At 35.9% G+C, this 12822-nt stretch overlaps 1 protein-coding gene across 1 annotated transcript in view; it reads left to right on the top strand.

Annotated features, from left to right (window-relative positions):
- NUDT14 (nudix hydrolase 14) overlaps window positions 1-12822 on the top strand; it is a 56973-nt gene that overhangs the window by 26580 nt on the left and 17571 nt on the right. The window contains exon 2 of the mRNA XM_054400756.1: window positions 1407-1450. Coding sequence (XP_054256731.1) covers window positions 1407-1450 — 44 coding nt within the window. The remainder of the gene's footprint in view (window positions 1-1406; window positions 1451-12822) is intronic.

Raw genomic sequence — 12822 nt, 5'->3', positions numbered from 1 at the left:
GCAGACACCAATGAAAGAGTAGACTAGAGTTTCTCTTTAGAGGAACAACTGTTTATGATTAGAGTTGTGGGAATGAAGAAAAACCCATCTAGGAAGCAAGCAGTCACTTTTCAAAAAAGCTTGGTTAAGTCATAAAGCTCAGGAGCTTAATCTGTGAACCAGAGTGCTTGTTATCTAATCCCCACCAGCTGTTGTGTATTTGGTAGCCATGACATCTGTAATAGAGCTGAAGGGCCTGTCTATATTGGTTGGCACCTTTGCCCACCAACTAAACTTGATTCTTCTTTCATTGCTCACATTTACCTGATTTAAATCATTAACCAGTTGCTCAGGGTTTGATCATCCATTTAACCATACTTTGTAATAGCCAGCATGGGCTGCTTTTGGAAAAAAAACCAACTAGGTGTATAGGTTATCAGCAGGTCTAGTTTTTGCCTTGCTAATGAGATAAAGATGTCAACCAAAGGAATTGCTTCTGGTTGGATACTGATTCCTTTTATAATTTTAAAAGTGACCTGGGAATGAAACTATGGAGTCATATTTCAGATGAGAAATACCATCACAGTTCTAATAAGCAGGGTAAAGAGTTACATACATGTCTCTGTTACTGGTATAGGTCATAATAGAAGATGAAAACGAATGTAAGCAAGTATGTATGTGTTCACTATAACTGTGGCATAATGTTTGTTTTCAGGGATCAGTTTCAGCTGTGCTGTAGTGGATGTTGCTCTTTTAAAGGCAGCAGAGGACAGAAATCGGGCCAACCCAAGGAAGTAATTGATTTTATGTCTCCCAGTTCATGGGTGAATGTTGTGACTTCAAGCCTACTGTTAAGACAATATCCTCACCCCCAGCAGCAGTGAAGAGTAACAGCTGTTGTGTAGAACGGAGTGTGATTTCTTCTTGGTAGGCATATTGTGGACAAAATTACTATTTTGGGCCATGTAAGGGGTTAGAGGGAAGGGTGGTTTTTTTCCTGGATCTCAAATGAGTTTAGTTAGGAGGTAAGTACAAGCTGTAATAAGACTACTTCTGGATACACAAGAACGTAGACCTGTGGAGGTTTTGGTTTGCTAGCTAAAACTTAGATGCTTATAGCTTCCTACCACACGAATGATTAGATTTGGCATATGAAGTTGATACTGTGGCCAAAATTGGGTTCAAAGACTACCATAGTCTTAAGTTAGCTGTTAGCATAATGTAGATCTAAGATTTTGAACTGTCCTTAGAAAGTTCTGGAACATCTATAATACTGACTCAAGATCCGTAATTATGATCTCTTAAATAAAACTACCTATACCAAGTTTTCAAAGAAATGCCTGTTAAATTTTGTTGAATTTCATTATAGAAATTTTTTACTTGGAAATAATTTTGCTGATGGATGTATTTATTTTCTTTTCCCCCAGAATGGCACTAAGAAGTTCTGGGATTTTATGAGGACACATGACAGGTAACAGGTGGAATCACATTATTTCCTTTTGTGTTCATGTTGTGTTTCATACTGTATTCTGTTCCACTGGTCAAATCTTCCTGATGTGGAGTCATTTCTTTTTCCCCCAGTTTCCTCTTCAATTCTCCCCTGTTGTGTTATACATGCAGGTAGTTCTCTACTGTGTTAGACAATATTAGCAAAATCTTAAATCTCCTCATGTTTTATTATATTTTCAGTTAATTTTGTTTGTGCTTGGCTTTTTAGATAGGAGGATTTTGCCACATGATGTATTGTACATTTTAATGATTACACAAAAGATGGTTTGGATTGTATGACTTTTTAATTTATTAAAAATGTGAGTGTGTCACCTGCAGGAAGGACTCTCTGCCCCACGTACTTACCCTGTTGTTATTTGTGCCATTAAATGGCCTAGTTCCAAGTATGTGACCATACTCTCTCACCTGTGCATATACTATCCCAGGCATTGCCCTAATATAAAGACTGTTAAAAAGCAGTCTGAAGTTATGGTTGTACTGTTTAGGCTTTTGTTTGTTTACTGGTTGGTTTTTGGGGGTTTTGTTTGTTTGTTTGTTTCCCCCACTGGCAATAACTTGGAATACAGCAGAGATTCCGTTTTATGTTTGAGTAAATCCTAGTATTTTGTGAACTTTCTTATTTTAATGCTCTTCACCACTTCTATAAAAGGATGTTTAAGGCAAAGCCCAATTCAAGTAACTTTACAAATGCCTGAAGCCTTTCAGGCTCTGCATTCTGTGCACCAAACCCCTCTTCGCATGGCTAGCGACTTTGTTCTGTCTTTCCAATTGTGTTTCTCCTATCAGGGAAGAAAAGCAGTGAACTCCAAACTTCATAGATCAGTTCATGCAAAACTATATCAAATGTGTTATATATGAAACAGATCCAGTCTCAGGGTTGTTAAGTACTAAAATATGCATATGTCTTTTATCAAAGTAAAAATACTTAGTGCAGTCACTTAAAATTCAGGTCCTAGAGGTTAAAAATAAAAAGCAAAGGTAACAACTTTTCCCTAGAAAAAGCTTTTAGAAATCCATTTAATGTAAAAAATGTAGCAACACACTAATGTCAAAAGAAGTTGTGACTCGTAACCAGAACCATACTGAGAGAGATTATTATTCTTCTAAATCAAATGAGTAGGTAAAATCAATGTCATTTTTGTAAATTCATCCCTGTTGGAATGTTCTAAATCCTTACAGTGAATCTTTTTGTGTGTAGGTATCTGAGATGGACAGAAAGTGACAGCCACACTTTTTATCAATATAACTATTATGAAGGTTTTGTTCCAGGAATAATTGGAAAATATTGGATAGAATAAAAATGCCTGTACTACTTGAGAATGAGGACAGAAAAGGGCGTGATATTTCAATCCTGAACTTCACACTTGCTTTTGGAATTTGCCTGGAAGACGGTTCTGTCTTCACACTTTATCTATCCATATGGGCATGTGCCTGAATTTATGATCACAGATATAAAGGCTGAAATGATAATTGATTGCTGGAAATTTAATACAGGCCCAGTACTTTCAGCAAGTGAGTCCAGCCTCAAGTTGCAATGCTGAGAACAGGACTTCCAGATGAATAATTTGTATTACTATTTTTGTTTAAACTGTAGTTTATTGCTCTGTGATAATGTGTGAATGTATGCAACTAATTGAGGGGGGTAAATATTAAAGGATTGATTTTCAATGAACTTCTTGGGAACAGTATTTCTGAAGGACTTTGTGGACATTTTTAGAATAGTTAAGAACATAACTGTATAAAAAGGCTATGGCCACATGTCATGCCAGTCATCTCTGGTCACATAACATTTGTTAGCTTCAGATGTACAACAGCTGCCATCCTAACTAATGACTACTGTTGAATGCCTGACACTTTCTGAAGTAAATTCAATGAAACTTCTGTCACCAAAGCTAATAATGTGAACTTTCTGTATAGGAAATAATTCTGTTTGTGAATGTGAAGCCAATTGTTATAGACAGACTTAGTCAGGTTCAAATTTCCTTATAATGCAATATTTTAATAAAATAGCTGTGACGCTAGTTATGTGGAAAAGCAACACTGTCTAATTGCTGAAGATTGTAGAGGACTTCATTCTGGGTGGGCTTGTATGCTGGGTTTCTTTGTGACCTCAGTGTTCTCCATTGTTTCAAATGAGGTCAGCATAAGCCAATATTGAACGGATTGTATCAGAATAGAGTCGTGATTGATAGATTTGCATCAGAATAGATACAGGATAGATGAAGTTATTTTTGTATAAATTTATCCTTTCCAACTGTTCAGGTGAACAGCTGATGAAACTATACAAAGACAAGCCCATGAAGATTGTAGTATTGAAGTGTGTGTCACCTCAAAAAATCTCACTATGTATTACTGTAGGACAAGATCATTTAACCTTATGTAAGGTGGCATAACACTAGCTAAAGCTAAAATGAGCGAATTTTTATTATCTATTACTTTTTTTTTCTCTTAGTTACTGCAGATCTGGGTTTGAGTATACAGCGTGTGGCTCTTGAGCTTTCTTAAGATCAAGACCATTCAGAATTAGGGTATCAATCCTGGATTCACATCTGCTTTAAGTAATTTGGAATTTATGATGAACAAATAATTGCTTACTCTTAATCCCTCCATGCCACTTAAAGGAAACAAAAAAAAAAAAAAAAAAGTTTTGTGCAAAATTACTCCTGTTCACACAATAAAATGTTACCAAGGCAAACTTTCTAAACCTGTGCTGTCAAAGTCAACTGAGTGTCATTATGGACAAAAGAGGCAGCATTTCATACCATAATTAGATTTAAATTGTAACAGAAGACAACCCAGGACACAAAGACATACCCATGGAGAGTAGTTAAGTCTTGGAATGCTTTGTCCATCCTTGGAGAAATTCAAAGCTTGACTGGACAAGGCTCTGAGAAATCAGACTTAACTTAAAATTTCGTTAACCTGGTTTTGAGCAGGACATTGGATCAAATGATCTCCAAAAGTGTCTTACAAGCTGAAGGTTTCTATGATTTTATAAGGATATTAAATACTTAATGAATGCTAGAGTTCCCATCTGACAACTGTCACAAATTTGTAAACTTTTCAAGAAATTTGTCAGCTTAGAAGCCATTTTTGTATTGAAAATAACATGTTTACTCTTGCTTTTGTCCTGCAGTTAGGTTTAAGTTAATCTTTCTTTGAAACACACAGATGAACAGTATCAGAGCTCATTGCAAGGTTTTATTACATCGTTAGAAACAGCAAATAAAGATTACCAAAAATGAATGAAGAAAAATAAAAATCCTTGGTTACTTCCTCGTGATTGTAGTTACTGAACAAATTTATTGATATGATACTTGTGTTACACAATTCTGGCTCATTAGGCAGTGACATGCAGCAAAAGATACTTTCTGCAGTTATTTCATACACTGCCAGAATACTAAGCTGATGTATTGGTTTATTGTTAACACATCCTTATGAAAATCAAGAGGAGTGCAAGAAATGAAAAGGTGTATTTCAGGATTCTTCTTAAGACTTTGGTCTATCAGAGCAGTTTGTGGTTGTGTGACTTGCAATAGGGGAAGGAGTTAATTTTTTTTTTTGAAGGTCACTGCTATTAAAAATAACTTGAAGGGATTTTCCTTCTGCAAATTTATGATATTCTGTCAGAAATAGAGATGTACTGCAAAGTAATCATTGATGCCTGTAACAAAACATTATTCTCTAAACACAAACTCAGTTCCAGTTATATTCTCCCTTATCCTAATTTTGATATATTTAGTGCAGTAGAAGCCTGAAATATAATACTTAAGTTTTACATTCATCTACTTTAGAAAGCAATAGACCAAGTTAGTTTCAGGTTTCAGCAACTCCTCTTAAAGAGATTCAAGGCTTCTAAAAGGCATAATTTGGGAACAGATGAAGGTCAGTGTACAGTCATGTGCTCACTTTTATGCTTTGACTAACAGAAACATAACCATACGTTTTGCTAGTTGGCAAGTAAAAGGACAGCTTTCCAATGGGTATAAAGCAAAATTATGGCTACTTTTCTATTTAAAAAATGGGAAAATTCACAGTACATTTAGAAGAAAACAAATTTGAGGAGACTGAATTGCACACAAGATTGTTATATGAGTTCTTCTCAACTCTGAAAATATCATGTGACAAGGAAAAGACATTTGGACTAAAAATCTTATAGCTCTGCATGGTCATTGTACCATTTTTATGCTGTGTTTTTACCTACAAAAGTGTGTCACAGTGTCTCATTAATAATTCCTGGCTTAAAAATTCTTAGTGGGAAAAAAAACTTGAATAAATGTTTTCTCATTTCTCCAAAAGAGGAGAAAATAATATTCCTGCCTTGTACGACTGGCTTCTTTTAAGTAAAGAGATTATTTAATTTCACATTTAAAACTAATTAATTCCTAATTTAATTTGTTTGCTCAGAAAAGAGGCTTTACACTTTGTCTAGTACAAAGACAACTGAAAAGTGTCATTTTCTATCAGGAGAGACTTTGTAGGGTGAAGGAAATCAAAGCAGTCTGCACCTCAGCATGTTGTCTTCTACAGGTATCAGTGCTGGGGTTAAACAGAAGGAGGTTCTCAAGGCAAGTTAAAAATGAGCATAACTCAGAGTGGGAAGATGAATATACTCAGCCAGTCACTCTGACCTCTAGAGTTACCTGGCTGAGCGCTGGCTCCTGCATGCCCCATAAGTCAGGGAGTGTGGTGGCACAGGGGGTAGCAAGAAATGGTGCCACTGAAAAGCTGCCACAGGAGCCTGCCACATCCTTGGCCCTGGCTATGAGAGCTGGCCAGGTGATGGGTCACTAGACCCATGCAAGTGGCTTGGAGGAGCCAGGGTTGCTATTCTGGTTTGGTGGCTATAGCAGGCAGCTATGGAAACAGGGTGGAAGTCATGTGCCCTGAGTACATTATAGGAGTGGATTAAATTCCTTCTCCTGTTTCATATGCCAGATCATTTGGGCTTTATGGAAACTTAATCCTGTATGTGTTTTTCTGGTTTATGTCCTATTATATTATAAGACACCATGAAATTTAACTCAGATGCTTCCTTTGTGCAAGAATTATCACAGTAACTCCAAAATGGGTAAAATACAACTTTTAAACATCTTTATAGGCTAAAAAAAAATAAATCTTGGGTGGCAAGTGCCTTTTGTGTACATTGATGTGCTGTTGTGCTATAAACCTAGTCTGTCTTTGTACTGTCTCCTCCAGGGTGTCAAATAGTGTGGAATTTTCTTGATTATCTTCAAAGATAATGCACTGTTTAAAATAAACTGGATGTAGTTCAACAAACAACAAAAATGATGAAAAGTTTAGGGAAATAATAGCTGAGAGAAGGTAATGACAGCTGGGCATGTTCATGCGAAGGATAACAAAACTAAAGAGAAAAATTACTACTTATCACAAAAACGTAAAGGAATTTTATACAGCAGGCTGAAATAATGCAATTTCATCAGCAGTCAATGACAGAACAGAAAGTGGTGCCTCATGTGGAAAGTATTTTTTAAATTAAATACTAAGAAACTGTTTTTACCAATAGGAGATAAGGCATGTTTTGTAATCACTCAGGTCTAGGCTTGATATCTGTCTGTCAGGGATGGTTCAGGATAATGATATTTTTCCTTCTATTAGAAAGGAAAAAATGTAGTACCCTATTAGTTTTCTTCAACCCAAGTATTACACCATTTGTTTGCATATGACATTTGCAAATAAAATGCACCTAATGCTTATGTTTTTTTTGGTTTTCATTTTTGGTAGTTTTTCTAAATGACGACTTGATAGATCATCTGCGTATGTGCCAGGAATTATGCAGGTATATTTGCTGCCTTTTAAGATGTTGTTACCTTGGGGCCCAATCTAAAAAGACAATAGCAATGAGGAAAAAACAAAAGTAGTCTTTTATGCTGTAAAATTATTGGAGAAAAAAACAGAATCAAGAGCCAGATTCTCCGATTCTCATTTCACTTCTTTAAGTATGTGATGTGGAAGTACCATATAGCATATAAACTCTTGCCAGCTGTATCACTGAAGTAGAATAAAATGACAATAAAATCTTTACTGGGGGCATTGTTTCATTGGGAAGTTAAATGTTTGTCTAATTTTAAAAACAGAAGTCATAAAAATTCTTACAACTAAGCAGGTACGGAAGAATTTTGGCTGATTAGTCACAAATTTCTAAATACAAGTTTCTGGTATCCATATTAGAGTCATCTTGTTTTTACAACTTTAGGAATTTCATTTTTTAGTATTTGCAATAATATGCAGAATAAGTGGATGTGTTCATTCTCTAGTATGTACTGAAGTAATGAAAAGTCACCTCTTTGCTTCCAAGTTTGGAAACAAACTTGTTCTGTCTGAAGATTGCCAAAAGTTTTTATGTGGTCTAGAGACATTAGCATGGTCACAGCTTGCATTTGGGATTGGTAAAAATAATTTTATGAAAGCTAGGAAGTGTTCTAAAATCACAGAACCTGTATTTTTGCAAACTTCTCTGGAAATACTTCTTGGAAAAGAGGAAACTTTTGAAACCATTATTATGGAAATGGGAAATCAGGTAAAATATGCACAACTGCCAATTTCTCAGCTATCCTTCTCAATAATGGTAGTGAGACTATACATTTTTACCTGGCAAAACACTGTCATTCATTTCATATTTATTTTTTGGTAGATAATAAACAAAGTTTGGTGGTTTGTCCCTTGCTTTAGCTAGAGCAGAACACTCAAGTTTTTTATTTAGTGAGCTGGCTTTGAAACCTGATATTGTTTTAAAACTTAGAATTTTGCCAGTCCAGAGTGGAATCATTCTTGTGCCTCTTAGATGGATTATAGATTGGTATTATTATGTGATAGCTTTTTTAAATGGCAGTTTCACAAATAATTAGGAATTGGGACAAAAGCCCATCAGGCTTTGACATCTGTTGCACAAAAGGCCCAAAAAGCTTTATTTAGTCAAATAAGTTAGCATAAAACCTGAATTTATTTATTAAAATATTTTGTTGAAAGAATCCCATTGAGATGCAATATGTCATTTCCAGGGTATCCTGGGATACAGGCCAAGATATGACACTTAAAGAATGTTATTGAGAGCAACGTGCTTTGATGTCTCATTTGTTTTGCAGCTGAATTTACTTTGTATTTAATTCTTTGTTACATGAAAACAGGGTGCTGGGATGACTGATTATTCCAGAGAAGTTGTCCTGCATCATATTCTCTGGTTGGGTACAAATAGCTGCTTTGCAAGTAGATAGAGGTTATGCTTTAAAACTCTATGTGTATGGATTTGTTGGCACTTCTTAATTCAGTCTTCCACCGGTCTGATGATTAACCAAGCATATGCTTACCGCTTTATGGTGTCATGAACAACTTCCTGCTGCAGTTCTGTTTACTGAAACCAGTCTTCTCTTTGATTTTTTCCAAAGTAACATTTATTTTCATAAGCATACATGTCTCATCACTTCATTCTGGTGTTACTTAAATGTTTAAGGTGTACTGGAGAAAGCATTCAAATTTCATCAGTATACAGAAGTCTTGTAGATGTCTCTAATTATCTTTTACCAAATCCATGTTATCTGTGATTAGTATGAAAGGCTGAATGTTTTTGTCAGGAGCTTATAGCTCTGCTTTTGTAATAGGCTTCATTTTAAGCAGCCAATTGGATTGGTGTAGGTCTTTGAAAAATGTAATGTGCTTTGAAGGAAGACTTAAATGAACCAGTAAGGAAGACTTAAATGAACCAGTGAGGATTGTGCAAGCACACAGTTAATCTGAGGACTATGTGCATTATAGTTAAAGCTCTGGGAAACTGAAGCAATTGCACTGGAGAGTAATCAAAGGGTACAGCTTTATTACATACTCATTCTGAAAAAGAAGGGACTTCTCTGGCTTAAGATACTGGGTGCTGCTCTGATAAAAGGAAGAAGACAGCACTTTAGAGGTTGTTAGAAGTTTTCAGGGGCATGCCCAGCTGTGAAATGGATGGTTAATTTGAATACAAAAGTGACATGGGCTATTCTTTCACATTGTCACCAAAAATAATTCTGAAGCAATTTAAGATGAAGTAGACCCTCCTGAAGGATGAATCCTCCCAAAGAATTACTTTTGATTGTTAGGTCTCAAACAATTTGGGGTGGATGGGGGAGGCAGATTGATTATCACTTTGAAATTGTAATCACAGTTATTTCTGATTTGGATGAGAAAAGGAGACTCATTCATATCCTGATCTGGGGTGTTTCTCAAACATAGTAATTTTAAAAGACTAGAAGTAATTGTAGTCTTGATGTAAAAAGCAATATAGAAGGTGAATTTGTCAACATTGTATGAGTAAAGAAAGCCAAATTTACGTAACTTCAACAAGAAAAACAAATTCATCCTTTAGAGCTAAAATAATTGTAGTATTTCTGAATCATTTATTTATTTTCTTAATAACTTTGCTCCTAGACATTTTCTCCTTTGTGAGCCACATAGGCAAAAATACTGCATGTATGTTTTATATTCATATACACTCCAGCTGAGATTAATATTTCTCTAAATACTTCTGTGGTTGCACACTACATTTGATTATTTTCTTCTGATTCTATAGAAGGGATTTTTGATAACAAATATCTGTTGATAGTCAAGTGGGCTGATTAAGTGAATTACTTTTATTCCTGCGTACCATTTCCGTGTTTCGTTTTTGTCCTTTCTTTGAGAATGGTAACTGAATTACTGTAGGCTCTGATTGTGTGTGGGAGGGTTGGTGTTTACTTTTGGATTATTTGTTGTTAAAAAAATCAATTATCATTACTTCCTAAAGTCTCCACTCTGGATCTGAGGTTATTGTATCTAAGCAGTGCCACAATATTACAGACTTTCAATTAATTTTGAGTTTTTAGCCTTTAAAAGTAGGTGGAAGTGCCTGAGGTTAATTACTTGGAAGCCCTGGCTTTCAATGTTAACATCAGGGTTTTTTTAGTTGCTTTATCTGCCATTACTCAATTTTGATCACAGTTTGTGTGTGATACACACATATCCATGCTGGGCACAAGGAAATCTTGAATTATTCTTAGAACAAGTAAAGAAAAAAATCAGTTTCTTTTGCAGTATTACCTCATCAGTTACTTAGTATGCTGTAGTATTAATACAAGATTTTAATTAAAAATCCTCATCTCCAGCCTTGAGAGTCTTGTTTCATTCACTGAAACTCAAGGGGATCTTGTCCTTTTCTATGTTATTACTATACTGTGATTTTTTTTTTTAAATATCATTTTTTAGTTTTGCAAATGCACATTTGTAAAGTACACATTAAGGTCATTCTATGAGTAATGAAAGGCTGAGTCAATCTTTATATATTAAAGGATTTGAAAATTTGTCTTATGAATAGTAACTTATAAGCGTTAACCATTGCCTGTGGCATAACTCTAGCCCGGGTCAACAACTGACAAATCAAGTTACAATGACATACTACCAAAGTAATGACTACAAGGTGAAGTTACATTTCTCAGCACAGCAAAAAGCAAAAATGCCCTTAGACAAAAGGTAAACACAAACCCCCTCTAAAACCCCTACTTCCTCCCTCCCCTAAAAATCCCCAGAACAACAAACCCCCATCCCCACCACCTTCCTTCAAGTATTGGAGCTCTGGGAGGACATGTTCTTCTAGCTTTGGCAAAGCTCATTTGCTGATCTTAATTGCTAGGTTGTATTTCAGAAGAATTAGCTTTCTGTCCTTCCATATGTGTTTGAACATTTTAACAGGATGTCAGTTTTCATCTGTCCTCTGCCTCGTAACTGCTGTGGTCAAATGCTGCATTTATCACATTGCTCCTAGAAATGCCACCTTCATTTCTCAGGTTTGAGTGTGTGAAGTTGTAGCAGTATTTTTATATAAATGTTTGCTCTATTGGAATGTCATAAAGCATCAGTTACCAGGAGTTTAATAAATACAGAGCTGTACTATGTTGGAGGAATGAAAAAAAAAATCAGAGAATAGTTTTCTAGGCCACTGGCACACAGCAAAGTAATTTTCTAAATTCTTCTAACACATGTTTCAACTCTAAAGGCTGTATTCAGGTGTATATATTCTCTTCCAGTAAGAGTCTTAAAGGTGGAGGAGGAATTAAAATTCTGGACTCATGTGTTGAAGATGTCCATGGATTAGTTGTATGTAATTTCTGCACATTGGCTTAGGCCTTTTGGGAAAGCCAAATTCACATTACCTGTTTCAGTGAAGATTTTCTTTGAAGTTTCAATGTTTAAATGGCATGTGAGGTCCTAGACTGAATAGTTGGAATCCTTTTAGGAAAATACTGTGTTAGATACCAAGAACAGACATGCTTTAAAACTTCAGTATAGTTTAGCTGGTCTACATAGGTACGTCATGCTGGCGTTTTTTGGTACATATCTTTCTTAAAATGTTTTCAGGCTACCCTAATTGTACCTATTTTTATAGGAACAACCATATCCTACATTACTGCACCTGTTTACATGCTCCTGTAATTAGAGTAGTGATTTGTTGTATAAAGTGTGCAGGAACTGCTGCAGGAGGAAGCCAAGAAGATGCTGGGGTGAAGGCTGTGGTCTTCACCAGCCCTGGAAGACACAGTACAAACGTGAGTCATGTCTTACTGTGTGGTCTTCCTGGTGGGAGGTAGTCTCTAAAGCAGCCACTGAGAGATGCAGTGCAGAGCAGCCCAGTCTCCTGCATTAGTCTGAGATGATATGTGTTTTACGGAAGCAAATTACATCTCCAGAATGACATACAGAGCATGTTTTGAAGAATTTTCTTCTCAGCCACCTCTTGCTTACAGAGATGGCATTGGTAGGGGCATTGGTAGGAGCCCATTGGCATGGGCAAGTGTCAAATGTGGTAACTCTGTGCAACAGTTGTGCTATGTGCTCATTGAGTCCCAGGTGCAGGTCTGTGGCTCGGTGGCATTGCATTTGCATTAATGATCTCTCCTTTTATATCAGCAATTCCCTGAGTGTCCAGCTGCTGGAGGAATAGCCAGCAAAGATGTACAACTGTTGAATATAGTAAAAAGTAATGCCATCACACTCCTCCTTAAAAGGTCTAATTCTGAAACATCTTCTCCATGGCTCTCCAACTCTGACAAGAAATATTAGAACTTGTGTATTGTGGTTTGTTAAAAATGCAAATTTATGTTCAAAATTGTTTGTCAGTCTCTCTGAAAATTAGAAGTAATTAAATAGAAAGTTCTACAGATTTGTGCCATTTCTGTACCCTCTTATCTCAAGATGGTGTGAGAAGCAGACAATTGTAGTAACTTGCTGCTACTCCTTTCCAGCTTAATTTGATCTTGTTCTCTAATTCTGACAGATTGTTTTTAATTTTCCCATCTGTTCCATAAA

Source organism: Indicator indicator, chromosome 4, assembly GCF_027791375.1.
Source record: "Indicator indicator isolate 239-I01 chromosome 4, UM_Iind_1.1, whole genome shotgun sequence".
NCBI classification, from domain to species: Eukaryota; Metazoa; Chordata; class Aves; order Piciformes; family Indicatoridae; genus Indicator; species Indicator indicator.
The sequence above is the reverse complement of the archived record's forward strand: the minus strand, read 5'-3'. Positions and strand labels throughout refer to the sequence as shown.